The 23778-nt window shown below is 36.3% G+C and overlaps 2 protein-coding genes across 3 annotated transcripts in view; one reads left to right on the forward strand and one right to left on the reverse strand.

The window, feature by feature from the left end:
• grk5 (G protein-coupled receptor kinase 5) overlaps positions 1–1154 on the forward strand; it is a 28657-nt gene extending 27503 nt beyond the window's left edge. Inside the window, exon 16 of the mRNA XM_059357277.1 lies at positions 117–1154. Within this exon, the coding sequence (XP_059213260.1) occupies positions 117–206 (90 nt within the window). The 3' untranslated portion in view covers positions 207–1154. The remainder of the gene's footprint in view (positions 1–116) is intronic.
• Positions 1155–2363: 1209 nt separating this feature from the next.
• ash2l (ash2 like, histone lysine methyltransferase complex subunit) lies at positions 2364–18557 on the reverse strand. 2 transcript variants are annotated; one of them, XM_059358734.1, is made up of 17 exons: positions 18477–18557; positions 17030–17096; positions 16427–16572; positions 16251–16339; positions 16038–16132; positions 15683–15778; positions 14290–14385; positions 13417–13492; positions 13233–13250; positions 11646–11745; positions 8950–9167; positions 8506–8673; positions 6785–6978; positions 5151–5243; positions 4967–5065; positions 4361–4420; positions 2364–2823 (listed from the first exon to the last, which is right to left on the reverse strand). In XM_059358734.1, exons 1-17 carry the CDS (start codon positions 18533–18535, stop codon positions 2716–2718), a joined length of 1782 nt encoding a protein of 593 aa, XP_059214717.1. In that variant the 5' UTR covers positions 18536–18557; the 3' UTR covers positions 2364–2715. The 2 variants fall into 2 exon arrangements, with proteins under 2 accessions (XP_059214717.1, XP_059214718.1); XM_059358735.1 differs by lacking the exon at positions 13233–13250.
• Positions 18558–23778: the final 5221 nt, after the last annotated feature.

Below are 23778 nucleotides of genomic sequence, written 5' to 3' on the forward strand. Positions count from 1 at the left end.
ATACTAAAGTAAAGAAACCTTAAAAGCCCACTTGAGTTCAGTAGTTGAGTAAATGTTGATAGTTAGATCTCGTTCCACCTCTGGAGAATGTTTCCTCACAGTTTTTCCTCCCACAGCACGCTTCAGACGCATCAGACGAGAGCAGACAGAACTTGATATCCAGTGAGAACTACATGAAGTCTGGACTGGTGAGCACGACGCTGTGAGGACGCTCAGCTCACAGACTGCTTTAAAGACACTCACAACAAACAAACAAACAAACACTGGAGCAGCAAACAACAAACAGAGCTCTGATATGCTCCTCACTGTAAATCTAAACATTACGTGTTTATTTCTGTACATAATGTTCTTCTTTCTCTCACTGATGCACCAACTATGGAACTGTTTCTTATTCATCTTCTTCTCAGGTAAAAACTAAATGTGTATAATGCCAGAAACATTTTTTAAATTTAATAACATCAGTAACTTTTTGTGAAGTACTTGAATTTGTATACAAGTAGCACAGCAAACAGCGTGAAGCTACTTTTTTACATTAAAGGGAAACTTTTATACTTTTATTTTACAATTTGGACCCAGGTTGAAAAATGCAGTTTGAAATTTTACTTCAAAACTAATTTCACCAGTAGCACTTTTTTTTTTTAGCTGAAATGGCTGAATAAACTTTTAAAAAATGTATTCAGATTAAATGGATAAACAGGAAAAGCAAATATCTGTCTGTTTTTTGGCATGAAATACTGCACGCTGTCACCTCTTTGAGGCCCTCAAAAGAATTTCCAATGAAACAATACAAGAGGATAAAAAAGGAAAAAAACACAAAAAGTGCTGATTGTGATGATTTTGGTTGTGAATGAGCAGAAAGAATTAGTAAACTAAACAATTAGTTATTTTTGACAGAAAAGTATTTACTTTTGGTGATTAATCCCAATTTCTTTTTAACAAAAAAGCCCAAAATGTAAAATTTTTAATATTGTTGTCTGGTTCCAAATGTAAATATTTGAAAATGTACTTTATTGTATAAAATACAAAATGAAACAACTTTGAGTTTTGGATTATTGGTGATAAAAAAAAAACATTCAGAGACATCTGGTTGAACTAGTGGATATTTTTCAATATTTTCTGACTGATTTTTGTTGTTGCCTTCTTGTTTTTTCTGGAGCAAGATGTGACCAAGTTTGGATGAGAAAGTGGAGCTGATTCATGTTAACTGTGATATTAACTGGATCGAATAGCAGCTTACATCAAAAAGTATTTACCAGAAAAGAAAATGAACATTCCACTCCTCAGAGACTCTTTTAGTGCAAATGAACAAGGTGTTTTAGGCAAATGCTAAAATTAACTTTGATGGAGTGAGAACACACTGAAACGACTCGGACAACTCCCAAAAACAAGTTCACCGCTATTTAAATCTACACAGTCCCATACATATGCATTGCTACACTGGGATAGCAACTTGTGAATCACATGGTAGCCCAAAGTTTCAATCTATTTGACCCTAAATTGGATCATAATTTACTAAATGAAAGTTATGTTGTACTGAAGAAGACTTGAAACTAATAGTTGAGACCATAAACTCATTATGAGATGTTTACTGAGGTCACAAATCAAGTCAGAAGTAGGTGAATTTTCTCATAGACTTTGATACAATCTGACTTCTTTCTGCAGCCAGTGGAGTCGCCCCCTGATGGACATTAGAAAGAATGCAGGCAGCTTCACTTTCTAGACCTGCAGGCTACATCCAACTCTTTTATACTGTCTGTTTCCACAGCAGCTACAAAGCAGCAATAGTGTTTGTTTCAGCCACAGTTGATGACAGAAAGAAGCGTTAACTGTGGTGATAACAGTGGCACAACTTGTGCAAGTAACATGAATAAACAGAAATGTGATCCCTCGGTTAAAATGTGGGACGGACAGCAATATAAAAAAAGAAGTTTCGCGATGCACACATGCTGAAGTGGCCAAAATGTGTCCTGCAACATTTGAGGTGAAGCTTTTTTTTAGGTTAGGTTGCAGGAAATGTTTGACTCTAAATGGTCTAAACGATTATTTACTAAATGAACATCATGTTGCATTAAAGAAGACTTGGAACTAACGATTGAGACCATAAAAACATGTTCACCGAGGTCACAAATCAAGAGAGAAGGCTCATTTTCTCATAGACTTCTATACCAAGTTAGAAAGAATACAACTGTTGCATCAGCTTCACCTCTCAGACTCAGAAGTCGATGCTTCTTTGCCTCGAATACACGATAAACTTCTTAGAAATCAAGAATTCATGAATGAGTTCAGCTTTGTCCAATGTAGCAATTTTTTATTAATTAACCCAGAGTATAAAACAGTAAATAACTGACACACATTGTAAAACAAATAAAATTAGCAAAAAGGGACCAAACACACTGAAGGCTGCAGAATCAGCTGATGTGATGCGGAGAGATCTCTACAGCAGAACGACACCTTCAGAACACACAGATGTTAAAGCAGAGCACCAAAATAAGTTGAGTGGAATGTCTGCCGACGATGATGTTGAGCCGTCTGTGGAAACCATTTCAGGGCTGATTCATTAGCTTTTAACTTGCAAAAGTAAAATCGCAAGAGTGTGAGTGAGCAGCAGCAGCAGCAGCAGCAGCAGCAGCAGCTCTGAGCTGCAGCCTGTGGTGCTTTGTTATTCCCCGTCTGAAGGTGTTTAGACTGTGTGTGCGTACTGAGCTGGAGCAGCGTTCATCCCTCCCACGGCGGGCTGCGGCGTCCGTCCACGTCCGTCTCCACGTGGTACAGCATGTCGGCCAGCGTGTGCTCCGTCACCGCTCCCCAGCCCATGTCGCTCATCTGAGGAAAAAACAGAGGAAGGATCAAACAACAGCCACTTTCCCCCCGGAGGCCGTAGCAGGATCACTTTAAGGAATCTATAGGCACCATGTGAGTCAGGATATCGTGTCAGGATTTGGGGAAATAACGCTGCAAAGTTCGGCTTTTTTATGTTTCACTCAAAGAAACTGAGAGCAGTGAAGCTTGTTGTTTGTGAAAGTTTGATAAAATGCTGCAGTTGTTGTCGTCCATACATGTTTGATATCAGTTCAGTTCAGTTTGACTGAATACTTTGTTGGTCAGTCTGTGGGTTTGACTCTCATTGTGGAGAAATAAAAATACTGAAGTGAGATGAAGAGACTGAGAATTTTCTCTTATTTGACAAAACAATTCTTGATTGAATTTAATTTTGTGGACACAAAATGCACTTTAGAGTGGGGAGATTTTCTATTTTCATATTGTCCAATCGTCAGGGGTTACAGCACAGCATGGACAAATTTGGACAAACTTTTTTTAGAGAACATAAAACGTACAAAACGATGCTTAGGGAGATTTTGAAATGGTGTCATCTAGAGATGTGAATCCCCAGAAGACCTACGATACGATTTTATCCTGATACTTAAGTCACAATACGATATTATTGCAATTTTAAGCATTTTGCGATATGGTGAGTATTGTGATACAATATATTGCGATTTAACTGTTTAACGGCATTTTGTGTCCACAAAATTAAATTCAGTCAAGAATTGTTTTGTCAAATAAGAGAAAATTCTCAGTTCTGAATTGGGAGGAAGCCTTGTATGTAAAGAGGAGACCTGTGGGATCCCAGAGAGCCTGTTTTCATTGATATAGCATGACGTCAGAGGTCAAAAAACATCAAAAAATGGCCTAACTTGGCAGCATTATTTAAATTTCAACTTCCCAAAATGATATCCTGACACACATGGTGCCTATAGATTCCTTAGATCTTCTTCTAGTTTCATGTGATACAAGTATCTCCAGTATATTCCTAAAAGTCAGCCTGCTACGGCCTCTCGCAAAACAACAAAAGTACGGGCTGTTGGATCGCTAAATATTGATACTTGAATCGATATAATAATATAAGCAAAATATTGCGATACTATACTGTATCAGTTTCCCCCCACCTCTACTGTTATATACACAGGTGCATCTCAATAAATTAGAATATTATAGAAAAGTTTATTTATGTCAGTTATTCAATTCAAAAAGTGGAAATAACACATTATATATATACCTTGGTCGGGCTATATTCAACATTATTATCTCATCTTTAATATCATATCAATAACATTTAGCTCCTGTTAGAGCGGAGATGTGGGGTGTCAGGTTCAGGGAAAAAGTGACGACAAACTGGTTCATAATGAAGGATTTAAAACTGTGGCTCCGGCAGAAACGTCTCTTAATGCAAAATAGATTATTTTCGTAATGATAGTAAGTTAAAAATCGCCTGGTATCGCTGATATATGATCCAAACACCAATCAGCATGATGATGTTTATAATGTCACTGAGGATGAGATTGTTCAGAGAAACGCTCACCGGCTGGAACTTGACTTCCTTCGGAGGATGTTTGAAATGTGGACCAAAGTTAACGGACACCTGGAAGAGGAGAGGGGGAGAGAGAGAGAGAGAGAGTTGTGAGAAGTGAAGCTGATGCAGCAGTTTCTAACGGTATAGAAGTCTATGAGAGAGTGACCTACTTCTGACTTGAGGTGTAGCAAAACATTCTCATTGTGAGTTTATGGTCTTAATCTTTAGTTTCAAGTCTTCTTCAATACAACATGATGTTCATTTAGTAAATTATTAGCCGAAGAGTCTTTTCACAGTGTGTTTGAATTTCAAAGTTAATTTCAACATTTAAGTCGCCTGGAAATGTCTTGTTCAGTTGCACTTAAAGACTCTCTGAGGAGTCAAATGTTCTTTTTCTTTCCTTGTCAATATTTTTTTTATGTAAGCTGCTATTTTCTCCAGTTAATATATCACAGTTAACATGAATAAGCTCCACTCTCTCGTTCAATATTAGTCACATCTTGCTCCAGAAAAACCAAGATGCCAACGACCAAAATCCCAAACTAAAGGCTTCAGAGTTTAAGTTCAGCACTCAAAAACACTAAGAGAGCAGAGTAATATTGTGTGCGTACTGACCGTGCAGCTCTTGTAGAGTGAGATGGCCGGGAAGTACATCCCTTCAAACAGGTTTTCAAAGGCTACACCTTGGCTCACTCCGTTTTTATAGAAAATCATCTGAAAAAGGAGAATCCAAGAGTTAGAGGCAGCAGACAGCAGCAGGTCTTCTCACTGGTTTTTATTTCTAGAAGAGGTTTCTCACCTTGCTGGGGCTCGTCGACTTCAGGCTCTTCTCGGCTTTGTCCACGTAGTCCTTCTCCTCAAAGTACAGGTAGCTCTTAAACTTAATTAGCGCCTGAGAGAGAAAGAGCAGAGTTAAGACGTCAGATTAACCCTCAGGGCAGGTTGATCGCATTTTAATCGATTTTCATTCTTCATTTGTTAATATTTTTGGCTGTGTTCATGCATTTGGCATGAATTTTGGCAAGATTGTGTATTTTTCTTTGATGTTGTTATTTCCAGCTCGGCTCCTGCAGTAAGGCTAAAATACACTGTGTACAAACAATAGTTACTCTTTAGGTTGAGCCATTGAAACTCATTTAAAATGCAATTTTTGATCTCACCTACATTAAAGCATAATACATGCATTTTATTCAATCTTGGTGTCAATCTGGGCTTTGGCCTTGGAAGTGATCATTTTTACTACTTTCCACCAGATTGCATCATTTTGACCATATTCAGCATATAGAGAAAAAACATGCGATTTATACACACAATCCATACAGACAAGCATGAACTGCTTCAAATAAATAAAAAAATGGATCAACTTGAATCACATCAAAGATGCAGCCATCTAAAGAGACATGACAAACTCATGACAAAAAAAGATTTTTACATGACTGTGATTGCAGCCTGGTAGTGATGTGCCAGTGAAGCTTCATGAACCATTGTCATTATTAGATAAAGCTCTCTGTTCAACAAAGAGCTGAAAGCACACCCAACTACCATAGCTTCAGCCTTTTTCTTTAAATAAATAGCACCATCTAGTGGACTCAGAAAATAATCACAATGGTTCATGAAGCTTCATTGGGACGACAGCCAGGTCCATAAAAATGGTGGCATCACGACAGAAACCTGGCATATAAAGGGTTTATAATACTCAAGTGCTTGATATCAATAATAAGGTGAGATGTTTGTGGAGAAAATCAGTACAATGAAAGTAGAATGTCATAATGTATAATTTTTTTTATAGCTTGCTTTTTAGGAAGTGTATTTGACACTGCACAAAAAATAATAATGCCACAAAATCAGTGTAGCTGCTAACCATTGACAAGTTCCAGATTGCAATAATTCAACTTTTTTTTACTTTGCATGTAGTATAAAATAATTTCATAATTTCATATTTTCTGGGGGGTTTTTCATCTAAAAACATGGTGGTATTATGACAAAAACATGGCATTTAAAGGGTTAAAATATTTAAAAATCAATTAGTGTTTGATATCAATTATTAGGTCAGATGCATTGTACTGATTATTTTTCAATCAGTACAATTAAAGTAGAATATCATAATGTATAATTATTTTTTTTTTAAAGATAATTTTTTTGGCATTTTTACTTTTATTGAAAGTGAAGAGACAGAGGGGAGGACATGCGGCAAAGGGACCTCAGGCTGGATTTGAACCCGGGTCCGCCGCAGGAAGGACTCAGCCTTAATGGTACACGCTCTACCAGTGTGAGCCACCGGGACGCCCCTAATGTATAATATTTTTATAGCTTGCTTTTAAAGAGCAAATTTCATGCGCTAAGCAGTAAGTGTGCATAACATTTGAAGCAGCCCTGAGTGTTAACGCCGTGTGTTCAGTCGGCTCTCTGCTCTCTCTGTGTCTCAGCCGTCACCTTGTCCTTGTACGTGTCGGGCAGAGCCTTGGCGGTCTCCGTGTTGTCGGGCAGCTCGATGAAGAAGCCCAGCGTGTCTCCCTGACCGTACGCCGAGGAGTAATGCTTCCCTATCGACTGGTGGAACCGCGTGCCCTTCTTGCTGCGCCACGAGTAGCTGAACTTGTCGTAACCCAGAGGAGCCTGCAGGTTACCTGAGACGAAAAAAGGGAAAAAATGTACATTTGTAACAACCAATGGTTGACCAAAGTGTCGTACGTTTAAGCAACATAAATAAAGCAATAAAGAAATGGCAAAGAATAAAAACAAATTAAAAATAAATAAAAGCAAAGTCACAATTAATTAATAACAAGTGTCTTATTTTCAGGTAGCAGCTATGCTAGCTTCATTACAAAAACACAGAATATTATTTAAAACCCGAGTGAAAACTGATTTTTCTCTTCTCGAATTCTGTTATAATGCTGATCATTCCTAAATAAAGATGCATGCATTTATCAGCTGAACATCTGTATCTGCAAATAAGAATAAATTAATAGACCGATTATTTCTATATAAACTTCGTCGGTTGCAAAAAGAAAAAGAGTACCGCCAAAAAGAACACTGTGAAAAGAAAATGCAAATAAAACGCAAAAAGACGTCTTTCTCAGGACTTTTTAATATTGTTTCATATTCTGTATGAAAAACACAAAAGGGGAAATATATTCTAATTTATATTTCTAATCATTTTACATCTACATTTAATTTGTGTTTCACAACAAAAACAATATCTTTTGGACTTTTTTAAGACCTAAATACTTATTCCCATTGAGGAGCTAAAAAAAGTATTTTTCATTTCAAAGGAGGTTACATAAAAAGGTTATTTCATAGCCCTATTCATGTTTCTCATTGTGTTTACATTTATATTAATTTCTGCTTCATGAAAAGAATGGTTTTATTATCCTATGTATAGAAATATTCTTCTCATTGAGTAAGTAGTTGTATCGAAACTAATCAGGCTTCTGAAACAGTTACTTTTCTAAAAACAAGAATCTTTTTCATGTGAAAGAAAGTTAAATTAAAAGTTGTTTCTTACACTTGTATGGTTTCATTTGTGCTCAGTTAAAGATAATGTAAAGAAGGCTGAATGACTTTAAAATACTTGGCACGCCCTGGCACAAAACTTGGAATAAATAAAAACAGAAAATATGACAACAAAAGAAAGCACTCTGCATTAATATCAGCTATTGAGTGCAATATTTTTAGGGGCATTTAGTTATTTTAACCCATTGAAGCCTGGAAAGCGTTTACGTCGTTTTGTAGTATTTGTATAAGCTCTCAAATACTTTTGGAATTGCATTTCTATCTGCTACAGAGGCTGAAAAATCTATTATTTAGTAGAATCGTTGACACTTCTGATGAATTTCCAGAAAAACTTCAGGTTTTAGGGGCTTATTTTAAAATCGGCAAGAGGTTTTACAGGCGTTTTAGGCCTCAGTGGGTTAAAGATAATGTAAAGAAGGCTGAATGACTTTAAAATACTTGGCACCCTCTGGCACAAAACTTGGAATAAATAAAAACAGAAAATATGACAACAAAAGAAAGCACTCTGCATTAATATCAGCTATTGAGTGCAATATTTTTGGGGGCATTTAGTTATTTTAAACACTGTTATTGGCCGAGGAGTTCACAGTTGGAGCATCCCTGCATGTAAAGAGGTTTGAGAGAGATTGAAGCTGACTGACCGAGTGGCTGAGACCAGCCGAGTCTGGCCGCCGTGTCCGGAGGCATCTCCTCCACCGTCACCTCGAAGTACCAGGAGCCTTTACGGATCCCGTGAGAGGCTCTCACCATGGAGTAGCCCTTCTCTCCGGTCACAGTCAGACGGTCGTCAGAGATCTTCAGCTGCGGAGCTGCAACGTGAGCAATATATTCGTTTTTTTATTTTATTTTTTTCGATTATTTTTTGGCATTTTTACTGCTTTATTAGAAAGTGACAGATAGAAAGGGGGAGACAGAGGGGAAGACATGCAGCAAAGGGACCTCAGGCCGGATTTGAACCCGGGTCCGCTGCGGCAAGCACACGGCCTTCATGGTAAGCGCTCTACCAGTGTGAGCCACCGGGACGCCCCGAATATATTAGTTTATATAAATCATACGAACGTGTTTTGAGCCGTGACTTCTCCTACCTCTGTCGTGCAGAGCCAGCAGCACACGCTCGTACAGACACGCCCGGTACAGATCTCCGGGGATGGGTTTGCCGGCCCAGCAGTCCAGCTCCAGCTTCTCCGGGTCCGGAGCGTGAGGGTCCGGTTCCGCCAGGATGTATCGGTAGCCGTCTTTATTAAAGGGGTGCTCCAGAGGGTAACCGTGAGGAGGCAGCCGCTGTGCCGAGAACAGAGGGTCGCTGCCAGGATGGACGGAGGGAGAGGGAGAGGAGTTTGTTTAGTATCTTTAAGATAAGATATTACTTTGTAAGTGCCAAAACTGGGACATTTTCAGTGTTACAGCAGCAAAAATAAAAAGAAGCTTTCATTAAATGACAATAAATAGTAAACAAGCAATATTAACCATATGTAATTAGGGATGTCACGATTACCCGTTGTCACGATTAATCGCAGCGTTAACGTTACGGTTCCTAAATACTGTCAATTTCCGGGAAAGATTATGCTGGAGCCATGTTGGTACATCAGCGCAACTCGCCCGGAACGAAAATAAAGTTACACGACGACCACGTGTCACCACTTGTGTTGCTTTGTTTTTGGTCCATGCAGCTGCAGACGGAGGTGACAGTAGGTAAAGCATGGAAGGGGACAAGCTATTACCTCCGAAAAAACGTGTAAAATCATACGTGTGGGAATGTTTTGGCCTCCCAAAAAATGACCAAGGTGTCATTGTTGAAGACGATCTGCCCAGGTGGAAAACATGCCACAAAAAAGTTGCCGTTAAAACAGGCAATACATCAAACATGATTCAACACCTGCAGGATAACCAGCCGGTGTTGTACGACAACTTGTAAATTGGTAACTTGGTTACGACAACTTGGTAAATAGTAACTGGGTAAGTCATGTCAATGTTTACCAACATAACAATGAACTGGTAGAAAATACTTTCCGTGTCAGTTGCCTTTCATTATGTGCGACACTGATTGGGTATACGGAGCAATGGGACAAGTTAAGCTGCAGGTAAAGCTGAACATGTCTCATAGTCGTGAGTGAGTCGTTAAACAGTTTCAGTGTCACTGTGCAATGTATGTATAAGAAATAAGAAAAAGTAATGTAATCTTTTAAAGGTCCTCAGTCAGTGAACATTTATTATTACCTCAGTCTGTTTTTGCATTGAGCAAAAGCAGTAAAAGCACTATGGGATGTCCCTTTCATATATTACTCATTTATTTGTGGCAATGTAATTTAAAAATAAGATTAAAAGGACCAAAATAATAGATACATATTTTTATCTGGCCACATAAAATGAGACAAACAAATTATTAAAATGATTTTAATAGCTTAAACATTTAGTACATATGACATTCCCCCTGGGATTATTATCATTTCTCTTGTACTTTTTGGTTACTTTACATTGTTGCTATATTATTTTGTTATGACAGCATCCAAAGACAGAAATAAATAAAAAAATAAGACCTATAAGAAGTGTTTATGTGATTAAACTTATTCATAGTAGTGTGAAATTAACAAATGCAAAAATAATCATGATAATCGTAACATTGTGATTATTTCTCTGACAATAATCGTACCGAGAAAATCTGTAATCCTGACATCCCTATATGAAACATACAAGTATTAACAATTTAAACAAGAAGAATTATAGAATTAGTAAAAATATAGATATAAAATATAGTCTCAACAGTTGAAATTGCACCATTACACAGAGAAGAGTATTAATATTGCACCGTTTGTGTACATTATAGTGCAGTTATTGTCGGTCTCTGCAAGTATCTTTGTTAATTTAAAACAGGGGTCTTGCTTAAACCGCCTTCATCTCTGTGTGTGATGCTGCCTCCCCAGCAGACTGCAGCATAAAACAACACACTACCACCACAGACTGATAAAACATCTGCAGCATCGCACTACACATGTCCAGAGATCTGAGCTTCAAGAAGAAAAAGAGGCAGCTCCGCCCCTTTTTGTAGAGAGCGTCTGTGTTTAGGGACCAGTCCAACTGGAACGGCCCAGTGATGTGATTTTATCCCGATACTTGAGTCACGATAAGATTATTGCGATTTTAACCCATAAGAACCCAGACCCAGTTATCCTTAAAGGAAAGTTATGGGGGATATACCACCATTTCTGATGTGTTTTCAAAAACACTATCCCTAAATGTCAAAGATCTGTGATGTGACATAAACATTACATTGGGCGCTTATAGTACTTGTGTTTATAATATTTATGTTTATAATATTTAGCATTTTAAAATTTAAAAAAACTAGACACAAATGTGCCTTTTTCTCTGCATCTCCACAACATCTATCAAAATTGTGACATTATTAGTTCTGTTTAACAACAAATTATTTTTTCGATTTGTTTTTAAGTAGCATAACAATAATAAATCGATAATAAATAAATACAAATAACCATGTGTCTTTTTGTTTATCAAAATTGTGACTTTAATTTGTTCAGGAAATATGGTCAAAACAAGTTAAATGCAATACTGGACTTAACGGATTAGAATTGTTAAATGGGTTTAAACTTAGCCTAGTAACAATAAATAGAAGATTTAACGTGTTTGTTACACGGGTGTCACCATGGGTTCTTATGGGTTAAGTATTTCGCGTAATGGTGATTATTGCTATACATTATATTGAGCTTTATGGTGAATGGATGGATGGATGGGTGTTTTTCTGTGTATTGACAGACAGTTGCCGTACCTTCTGGTCCTCTTGGTGGCTCCTGCAGCTGTGCCCTCCTGCTGCTGCTGCTGTTTACGTTTGGCCCCTCTTCCTTTTCCGGGGCCGGGGGCCAGAGCACCTACAAACACGAGACAGATTTACACTCCTGAGCATCAATAAATACACACACACATACGCACAAACAGACTCGCACACATAAAGTGAAAGCAGGTTATTAGGCGTTTGGTGTACACGGGGAAACAGCAGGCACAAAGAGGCAGGAATTAGTTTGCGTGGCATTTTTTCCAAACACTATCAGCCTCCTACACACATTGATGTCTCGTTAAACACTTCAGATTCTCCACTTCTTCCTCCCATAACAACACCAGTTAGATAGTCAAATTGAACATTGTGTGAAGTAAGTACGCTCCATGAAGAAAAATAAAAAAGTGTTTCCTTCATACAGAAAAATAATTATTAGCTGGTAGCTTGTTACCAACAACTTTAAAAGTAAAGACAGTAAAATTATACCTATAATTCTAATTTTTAAAAGGCTATTGGCTCTAATTATAGGGTCTCCTTTTCAACTTTGTGTAAAACAATACTGAGTCAGCAAGTTCAGATATTAACACATGAAATTATTACACATAAAATAGTAGTTTCATGAACATCCATGGCTGTCTTCAGTTATTGGAGTATAGACTGATTTACTGTTTGTCTGCACATATTAAGTATCCCATTTAAACAATGCATTAAAGTGGACAACAGTTTTTTAATTGGTCCAGTATTGAGCAGGGCATCTACATTTTATGTGCAATATATAATACTGTATAATAATATTAAATGTTCTTCTAAACATTTGTTTGAAAGCAGCCCTCTGAGTCCTTTGCAATGTCATAGTTGGTGCAAAATCAGTGCACAACTGACATAAGAAAGGTCTGTTTTCATTTCAGATCAAAAATATATCTTATCGGCTGCCATATCAGTATTCCCGGAAATTTTACCTTCAATAAAGCATCAGATCAGCGTCAGACTCAAAAATCCTGATTTCAAAGTTCCCCTTTAACACCACAATAAGTTATTTTTAAAATACACAATGATGCTTTTCCAATGTACAAACAGCTACCCAGTGAAGTCTCAGAACTAATTTTGCACTTTTAGCTTTAAAATCAGCACAATTAATGAGTTGTAGCTTTGGTCTGACAACAGAAATAACAAACGGAGGCAAAGGAAGAATGAGGACGAGGCTAATTAGCATTGGAGGAAAGCCAAATCAAAAAATAACACTCTGCTCTCGCGTGTTTTGTACGGAGAGCCAGAGGGTCATTTCAGTGAGATTTTTAGTTTCAGAGCCCAGCAGCAGCAGACAGAGACGAGGAAGGTTTGTTCACCAATCAGAACGGGGCAAAGCTTTTGGGAGGGAGGAGCAGCAGAGGGGAGGGAGGAGCACCAAACAGATGCAGAGAGCAGACAGAGGAGGGGAGGAGGGAGAGGGGGACAACTGGACGTGGATGAAGTTGCCCACAAGATGCTGATTGAGGAACCTCAGGGCCAACTTCTATCCAGAGGGTAACACACACAAAAACACACTGATCAGCCCCAGATGCCAAAACACTACATATTCACCTGAGAAAGAAGATCCACCTGGAACACAATGCACAAAATCACTGTTTTAACATGCTCCAAGTCTCAGCTTCAGGGAGTTTTAATGGTCCCTGATGTGAAACGTGACCTTTGCTGATACAGGATTGTACAACTTCACTTTTAAATGTGTAGTTTTTCCAGTTTAGATTTTGTTTTATATGCTCACCATTCAGCCCACCAGCAGTGGGAGCAGCAGTGGTCTGTTTCTGTGTGTCATACGAAGGTCCAATGTTTCCCAGGTCCTACAGAAACAGGGAAATACACTTCAGATTAGGGATGGGCGTTTGGAAGAAACCTGCCAACTCTTTCATCTATACCATTAACGATCAACTAATCCATCAATCACAATGTTTTATACAAACTCCATTATATTTATAAAAAAAAATGCCTACATGGGCAACATAAAAGATATATACAGTACTATGCAAAAGCCTGTTTTAATAACGGACTTTTATTTTGAAAGGACTTAAAGAGACTTGATCCTGTCTATGTAAAACTAACTCACGAGAGATTAAACTGTGAAGATAACGTCAAGGAGTACAATGATTTATGTTTAAGCCCCTGAAAAGGCATGATGTTAGTTTTCACAGTATTCTTGCATATTTAAGTGTGTTTTGTGTTTAGATAAGTTTTAATTAAATTAAACCTAGTATTTCATGCTAGCAAGGTTTGATAAAGTCAGCTAGTTTAGCTCAAATTAATACTCTGTTTCAGTGTGTTTTATAATTGTTATTTCATATTTCAGTTTGCAAACTGTAGCTTTATCCAACTTAATTCTCAGCTCATTGGCTTATTGACATACGGCCGCAGAACTAAATGCTCGACGTGTTTCAGTTCAGTGATACTGATACACAGTCGTAGATAAAATTAAAATAAAGAAATACACAGATTGATTAAAGATTCCATGTGATTGACCAAATTGTTAACGACCATAAATTGATCATCGATTAATTATTCCCCTCCCTACTTCAGATATAAACAGACATTAGTCTGTGTTTGACACACTGAACAACAGCTGAGAGGTGAACAGAGTAAATACCTGATCCAACAGGCCAAACTTGGGGTACTCCTCCTCTGGGTCTTTACTGCCGGGGTCGGGGTGCTCCTTCACCAGGAACACGTCTCGCTCTTTACTCTGAAAAATGAAGACAAGAATCATTACTATATAATAATAATCTGCAGAAGAAAGCAACAAATGTGGCTTGATGAAAGCCATTTTATGTGTTGTAATGTGTTTTGTTTGTTCTTGGTTTGTTGCTCTTATTCTGGATCCTGAGTCTGGATAGAAAAATATTTTTTTATTATTATAATAACAAAGTACCTGTGCTCAGGTGCTGTATTCAAGTACAAATTTGAGGTACTTTACCTGAGCATTTATTCTATTGTATGCTATTGATACTTCAACTTCTACTACAGTTCTTAGAGAAACATGGTGACATTTATTTCATAACTTCATAACAAAATATAGTAAACTAATTATTTATGGAACATTTTAATAGTTTAAGCCACCCTGCAGTATATATATGCTCTAAAATGTCTGAAGCCATTCTGTTGCATAATGAGGACTTTTAACTTTTGGTACTTCATGTACATTTTGATTCCAATATTTTCGTACTTTTACCTGAGTAAATTTTGAATGCAGGACAGAACATTTCTATACTGTGGTATTGGTACTTTTACGGAGCATAAATGGAATATAGTATTATTAATCATGTTTTCATTAGTGTATAACTAATAGCATCTGAAACTAAAAATAGTTACTTTAGAGCCAGCCCTTAGGGAGCAGATCCTTTTCTTTGGAGTTCATGTTTCAGCACCACATCTCTACAAAAGACCAGAACAGACAGACCAAAACCTGGTTCTGCAGAGGGCCTTTCATGCTTTACATTAGGCCTACCTGAATCCCACCATTGTTGTTGTCTACAATTAGAAAGGGCAGAGGGATTCGCTTGGTTTCAATCAGCAACCTCACTGCAAGATGCCACAAAATCCTACACAATGCACCTTCAAGTAAAAGATACAAGTACTTCTTTCACCACTAGTAATACTGCTACATTATTTTATTCCACATGAGGATTTCCTGCATTAAGTGGTGCAAAAATGGGGCAGGGTTGCAAAAAAGAGCAGCTAAAACCCATCTTTCATTCCCTGTGACTGTCTCAATATATCGACCACTATTGATATGAAGGATTCAAGTAGTGATGTGCCAATGAAGCTTCACAAAGCATTTTCATTATTCCACTAGATGTTGCTATTGGTTTAAAGAAAAAGCCTAAGCAATGGTAATTGAGTGCAACACAGAGCTCCATCTAGTGGACTCAGAAAATAATGAAAATGGTTCATGAAGCTTCACTGGCACCTCACTAGATTCAACGCAGCATCTTCTAATTTGTTATCTGAGTGTGTTTCTAAAATGTTCCCCGCAACCTTACCATCGTCTTCACAATGTTGTTGGGCCAGGTGAGCTTCCCGGGCCTCTGACGAGTCGTCATGCACTCCCAGTACTTGTCAATGAACGGTATGATGTCCTGCAGAGAGACATGAAAAACAGACAAATAATCCTCTAAGTGATAGTAGTAGTGTTTACAACTACAACAGGAGATTCCCCCCCACACTCTTAACTAGTTGTCTTATTTTTTAGAAGTTAATAGTTCCATAATTTAAAAAAAAAAAAGACACTTGCTGTGCCTAAAGCATAACGAAGAAATTAAAATAATATAATAAGTAAGTAACTTTATTTTTAAGCACATTTCAGGAGCAGAACTTGTGACACCACGTTTAGCTCACCTTGTCTTTGGAGAACATCGTCTTTGGATGCTCATCTTGTGTTCTGGAGCGCCATGTGAGGTTTGCCAGCGCTGTGAGACACATCTCCTTCAGGTCTAAAACAGAAAAAGAAATACGGGTTAGTGAATGATTAAAAATGTTGAGTGCAAGTATACCAAAGCTTAAATCACATGTTTTTTATTTCAGGTAGTTTGGAACATAAAGAACACCTACTTGCTTGTTTTCTGAGGAAGTACGTGTTGCCGCTGTGATGGCACACGTTGCAGTGAAACACATAATTGGTCATGAAAGGAAGACAGGTCCTGCAGAGGAGAAAAGATTGTTTCATTAAAACTGTCAGTGCAGTTTAGTCACATAACTGCTGATATTACAAGTAACTGCACACATACGCGGTGTCTATGCCAAACGTGTCTGCAGTGAACCACTTCATACACAAGGCACACTGCAGCTCCACCTCCCCCAGCTGCCTCCCGCTCTCCTCGTCTCCAGATCCAGTCAGAGCATCAGCAGCCTCAGAGCCCTCGCCAGCCGTTTCCTGGGAGACACATAGTCTGACTTTAAAAACAGCAAGTGTATCAGAATTTACAGCAAAGCCACAGTCAGCATGTACACATGTAATAAAAGAAAACACACAGAGTAAAAACAGGGTTCCTACACCTTTTTCAATGTCATATTCTAGCTCTTTCCAAGTTTTTCCAGGCCCTTAAAGCTGTGGTTAATTACACTTCCTTAGTGTACATGTTTAGTACAATCTGATACAACTGTTCTGCCGTAAAGCTTAATTTTAGGATGAGACAGAGTGAAATGTGAAAGCAATTAGAGCTCTCTCTGACTTATTTATTTAACTAAAAAGTGACCTGCTAGGTCAGATGCTGATTTATTATACAATGATCATTTCAAACACTATTCAAAATACAAGCTGGAGTTTTCAATGATTTTCAGCACCCGTACGAACCCTATAAGAACAGAATATTAATATCTAACAACATTACCATTCCCTCTTTGCCGTTCGATGATTCAGTGTCCATGCTGGTAGGAAGTTCCCCAAATGCAGCATCCCTGAAAGTCAACCAAAACATAATCAGATATTTACCCATATATATATTATTTATATAAATGTGGTAAATTCATATCCACTGGTAAAAAGTATTCTTTACTATGTTATAGCCAAAAAATGTCAAGTTGTTTTATGTACATCTCTATATTTTTAAAATCACACCTTTTCAGTTTATTTGCTTATCAAAAAAAAGCACATAAGGAGGACATATCTCATGTGCTCAACAAGTACTTTTCATTTTGGTACTTAGTTTGAATACATTTTTCTACTAATGCTTTTTTACTTTTACCTTAGGTACAATTATAATTCAGGACTCTTGCTTGCAGCTGAATGTTTCTACACTGTTGTAATGGTGTTTTAAGTACAGGATATTCTAGGGCTGCACAATTAATCGAATTTTAAGAACGAGTCGAAGCAGCACAGTCCTCCTGCAGCAGTCTCTCTCAGCTGCAGAGGAGGGGATGTTAACCCATTAGCGTCCAGTCTGCTAATTGCTAAGAGGCTAACAGTTAGCTCTGTAGCAGTACAGTGTGTATGTGCTGCTGCTGCAGGAGGTGTTCACTAAGTGATCTCTGTTTGTGTACAACAAGCACTGGACACTCTGTGCACACACTAAAAATGTTCCTATTGTTTGTTTAAAAAGTAGTGCTATAAAAATACAAATGTTTTCCCTAACATGATGAATAATGGTGATTAATAATCGTGATTACAATGTTGATCAAAAATAATCGTGATTATCATTTTGGCTATAGTCCTGCATCCCTGGGATATTCATTTTTCTTCCACCATAATCTTCTATGTCTTTTTTTTCCGCTAAAACTGACATTTTTCAAAGGGAGTCTGGCGTAAGGGGTTATTACACTTTTATCAATACATCTTTAAAAGTGCAATTATAATTCAGGAGTTTTGCTTGTAGCCGAATATTTCTACACTGTTGTACAGCTTATTTTAAGTTCACGACAAGAGTTTTTCTTCCACCTTTTTCTTCCAAATATCTTGTGTTTCTAAAATGAAGGTTTCTTTAAACGGAGTCTGGTGTACAGAGTTTTTAAACATGAATGATACCACAGAGGGACATGTGGATACAGAAAAAGCGTTAAACGTTACTCAGCAGACGGTATAAGTCTGTCAGCAGACAGGGTAACTTTAAACTGTGATGTGTTCTGAGATATGTTGATGTTTTTATGTACAAAGAGCAGCTAGCTGAGCTGTAGCGGTTCATATGCTGACAGACTGGGCAGCGCTAACGGTAGCTAGCCGGTCCGCTAACAGCGTTTAAGGCAAAACAAGAGTGTAAAAGCAGTTTATATTTTCACAGATAATCAGAATTGTCGCCTTCACATTTGTACCGATAAAAAACATCTTGCATGAAGGCTACGTACCCGTCTCCGGTCTCCGGTTCGGTTGTAGCAGCGCTGCCCGCCTCTCCTTCAGACGCCATGTTTGAAATCAATGAAAACAAAAAGAAAGAAGCAGCTTCCGGTTCGCTGCCGGTTCAGCTCAGCAGCGCCGCCGCAGGTCAACGTGTGAACTGCACCTGACCGCCCCCTAAAATTCACAAACAAAACAATTTGTAAAGCTGCTCTAACCTCTCCTGTTCAATTCGTTAGACATTATCTTACATTTTTAAATATTCCAACATATTTAAAAACATTATTATAAACCTATTTATTCGCCTCGGCGTTTTGTCCCAGCTAGGCAAGAATACTTGGCTTTTTTAAAATTATTCTTTTATTTCCTTTTTAACACTAACTCTGTTTTTAGATTGAGTTTTTATTATATATATTACTATTTTATTGTTTAATTGTTTCAGTATTATTTTATTGTTTTCATTGTTTTTATCCATTACTATATTTGTGTATGGCTTATATTGTTTTTTAATAACTGTACAGCACTTTGGTCAAAATAGGTTGTTTTAAAATGTGCTCTATAAATAAACTTTGACTTGACTTGACTATTTTTCTTCCTTAGAAATCTATTGTGCACTTGCACACTTTTCCTAATACCATATCTCCAGCAATCCTTTTGTATCCTTTTATACCAGCAACTTGATCTACAAATCAGATTTTTCTTCTTTTTTATGTCTAGAGGGTGCATTCAGAGTTTGGTAAAACGGCTTAGCCTTTTTTGCACCTTGGGCATGAATTACCTGCAAAATATCATTACCTGGAGGAATTCCCTTCTTAAAGGACTTTTACGAACTCCCTAAAGGAAAATGTTGCTGTGTATTTTGTTGGTTTGGCCTGTATATATTTCTTATTTTATTATTTTATTTGTGGACATGTTTGTTTTGTGCTTATGCTGCCTTCTTTATCAGGACTCCCTGAAAGACATTTTATATCCTATTGGGACCTTCCTGGCTAAATAATGATACAAAAAAAAAAAAAAAAAACGAATTCACCATGCAGCTAAATATCTTTATCAGGGTCAGAGTTAGAATCAGGCTAATTACCAAACAATTGATATCTTTGTGCATAACAACAAATAATTACAAAAATTAAAGCACCTACTGCAAAAGTCAACAAATGTAAATATAGAGCAGGAAAAAATATAGTGAAAAATACTATAAGAATATGAACAGTGTATATGTTTCCAAAGTGAAAGAGCTCTACAGTTTTGTGCAGGAATATCCAAACATATCAATCCAAAAATGTGCATGCACGCAGTGTATACATGAATAATAGTCCAAAAGATGTGTTATTGTAACACATAGGCTTCACATACAGTAGTATAACTATATAAAATATCAACAAAAACAGGCATATTGCACAGATTAAGTTTGAAAATGTTCATATTGATAGCTGCATTTTGTATTTTGTAAGAATTTTTGACCACAAGTGTTGTTGTCTGACATTTTTTGCACTTTTTTAAATGTTTTGTCAGTATTTGAGTTTAAAATAAAGCTTCTGAAAGAACAAATGTGTCTCAGCAAATGAGGAAAACTGTAATATGAGCAAACAAATCAAACTGGAATTCATATCAGTATAATAACTTTATTTTAACCCATAAGAACCCATGGTGACACCCATGTAACAAACACTTTAAATCCTCTAGAATCTCCCATATTCAGCTTTATGCTTCACATTAACTCATTAAATCCCTAAGCGACGTATACTCAAAACCCTGGTGTGGTGGTCATGTGACTTTGACAAGAATGTGGCTGTGACTGGAAACAGAAATGTGAAAAAGTAGCTAATTTTAAAAAGCTTATTTTTTGTGACAAGGCTAACTTTAAACCCATTTAACAATTCGAATCTGTTAATAGGGTGTCCTGTATTGCATTTGACTTGTTCTGACCATATTTCTTGCACAAATTAAAGTCACAATTTTTATGTTATTTTTATGTTATGGAGATGCAAAATAAAAAGGTAAATTTGTGTCTCTGTACGCAGAAAATGTGTCTATTTTTTTTTCTATTTTAAAATAAGAAATATCTTTGACATTTAGGGGTAGAATTTTTTTTTTTAAAACATCAGAAATGTGTTCGATGTGGTTCACTTATAGAACACATCCTTTAAGGATAACTGGGTCTGGGTTCTTATGGGTTAAACATGGATGTGAGAAATGGTGAATGATCTTATTACATTATAATGGAAGAGTCGTGTTTTTGCTCCAGGATGAGACATGATGAACATTTATTCGAATTTACTACAATGTGACAGTTTTTCCTATTTGTGGTTATATTTCGCTGTATCGTGGAAACTTTGCCTGCTGCTCCCAGCTGAGTGAAGACGAGCTGGAGATGAGGTTTGTGCTCTGGTTGGAGCTGATTACAGTGTTTGTGTGGAAGCTGGGAGCTGTGGGTTTGTAGTGAGACTCACTGGTCGTTTCCTCTCTGGTGATGGATGTGTGGTCGGAGGCTTCTGGATGAAACCTGATCGTGTGGAATGAAAATCAACCTCAGACTGTGAATTCATCAGGTTTCCTCTCTGAGATTTGGAAACAACAGGAGGAAATCTACACTTGCGCATTAGTGAATGTAAACGATGGAATGTCAGTCTAAGAAAAAAAGTCTGGCAGCAAAAGTTGCCAAAGACTTACTGTCAACTCACAGAAGAAAACTGTAGTTTTTTGGTGTCTTTATTTATTTAAGTGTCTTTATTTCAACAAATATATATCTGTAGAATAACTAAAAAAATTTTGCTAATATGATGTTAAGTTTTACTTTTTAAAAGATGTTTTATTCTTTTTTAAGATTTTTTTTTCTTTTTTTTAACATTAAATTTAAAGTTTTACTGAAAAATAAACAGAAAGACCATTAAGCAATTGAATAATACTGTAAAAAAAAAATAAAAATAAAAAAAACAACGAAAAAACTGTCTACTGTCAAACAACTATGAATTATTTTACTGATGATTTCTTTAATATCCGTAGTATATATATTATTCAATAAATATCTGTAATTCAAATAAATAAATATATGTATATATGATAAATAATTCAAAGTTTTACTGTAAGAAACAGCAATCAAAATATATATACAGCAATATGATGTGTATTTGTTTTGTATTTTTTCAAATTATTCACTGTAATTTAACATTCAAGATCATTAAGCCATTGAATAATACTGTAAAAAAAGAAAATTGTAAAAAACCAACAGTAAAAAAAGCCTGGCAGCAGAAGTTGCCAAACACTGTTTACTGTTAAATAACAACAAAACAACCATAAATTATTTTACAGATAATTTCTTTAGAAATATGGATGATATAAAGTAAATAACTGTAATATATATATATATATATATATATATATATATATATATATATATATATATATATATATATATTTGTAGAACCAATCAAGTTGTTGTTGTTTGTTTTTACTTTAATATGAATGTTATTGTTTGGTCATCTTTGCTGTCAGATTTTTTTTACTGATTTTTTAAATATAAGTTTTACTGTAAAAATGCAGAAAGTTGCCTTAATTTTAAATTCAGCCATATGATGTGTAATTTTTTTTTTTTTTTACATATAATTCACTGTAATTTCAACAATCAAGACCATTAACCAATTGATTAATACTGTAAAAAAAACAACAACAAAAAAACAACAAAAAAAAAACACATTAGTATCCCATTATATTAATTTACAGATTTCAACATTAATTTTATGGTTAATATTTGGAATAAAAGTAATTTTAAAATATTTTAATGAGGAAAAAGCAACAAAAACCCTGTCAAAATAATGCAGTAAATTTCTGTATTTTAAAAAAATTTAAATACAGTGCACCAAATCTGCTTGAAAAAGTTTCTAAGTTTAGACAACTGGTGATTTACCGTCAGTCTGGTCCTGATTCTGGTGTTTAAATGTGCAAATGTCTTCTTTACTTTTCAGCCTCAACATTTCCATCAGAGTAAAGAGAGAAATAAAAGTCTTTGTGCTGAGGTGAGACCACCCCGTGCACGCCCTGATGCTCAGACGGCTCTCAGGAGGTTTGTGGGCCGTTCAGGAACCAGTAAAGACACAAAGTAAAACTAAAGTGTGCCAGCAGACGACACAAAGCAGCAGAGGAATGCTGAGTGCGCCCCTGGGTGCTGCAATAAACGCTGCAGGCTCTTTGTTCGGGAGATAATAGTTGTGTTTTCTCCTCCTCTTTCCTCCTGCAGCAGAGACACATCTGTGACGCTCAAGTTATCACCTCATCTAACTTTGTTTATTTATTTAAATCATGATTTTTTTTTGTCATTTCTTGTTTAATTGTTAGACTTGAGCTGTTTATTGTGCAATCTGACTCTCCTGCTCTCCATTTAAATGTAATGATTAAAAAAAAAACTAAATCCTATTTCTTTTTTTCCCTATTTTTGTATTCTGCACATTTAAAAATATATATATATATTGCAGGACTCATCATGAATATATCATATTCTTTATACTTGCAGCAAATTTATGTTTTATAGTGATTTATAATTATAAAACAGGGTCAGAGGTCATTTTTTATTCTGAATTCTGTACATTTCTTTTTTATATAATTTACTGCAGGACCTAATAGAAATGTTAATTTGTTTACATTTCATGTTCTTCATACTTTACAGTGAATAACTATTAATAATAAAATTTAAATAAAAACTAGGTACATTATAGTTCTGTATTCGGCACATTTAAAAAATATTGTTTATCTCATTTTTAGAATATTTTTCAATCAATTATTGATGCAATCCATGTCTTATGCAACTGATGATAAATGGTTCTCAGGCTTATAATCAAGTAAAGTTTTTTGCACTTTTTACATTTTCCTCTTTGTGTCCTGTCCTTGTATTTCTCTGCAATATAAAAAAATCTCTATAAATATAAGTCCTGCAGCTCTATGGAATAAGCATAATCATGGATAGAAGTGGGAACAACTCAAACATGTCTTTGTGCAGAATAACAGTTAGAATGACAGAAATCAGAAAACAAACATTTAATTTCTCTGATCATTGTTTTTTACAAAAAATTGGAATAAAACAGAATTTATTTATAAACACTTTTCCAAGTGCTAATAAGTGTCGCGAATATTGGAAAAAATAATTGTATTTCCACATATTATACATATTGAAGTTTTGTCACGTTTCCAGCCTCTCCTCTCTGCTCTGTGTAAAAAGCCTCTCCTGTCCTCTCCTCTCTGCTCTGTGTAAAAAGCCTCTCCTGTCCTCTCCTCTCTGCTCTGTGTAAACGGATGTCCAGTGAATATTTGTCATGTGACCGT

The sequence above is a fragment of the Centropristis striata genome, chromosome 19, assembly GCF_030273125.1.
Source record: "Centropristis striata isolate RG_2023a ecotype Rhode Island chromosome 19, C.striata_1.0, whole genome shotgun sequence".
Classification (NCBI taxonomy): domain Eukaryota; kingdom Metazoa; phylum Chordata; class Actinopteri; order Perciformes; family Serranidae; genus Centropristis; species Centropristis striata.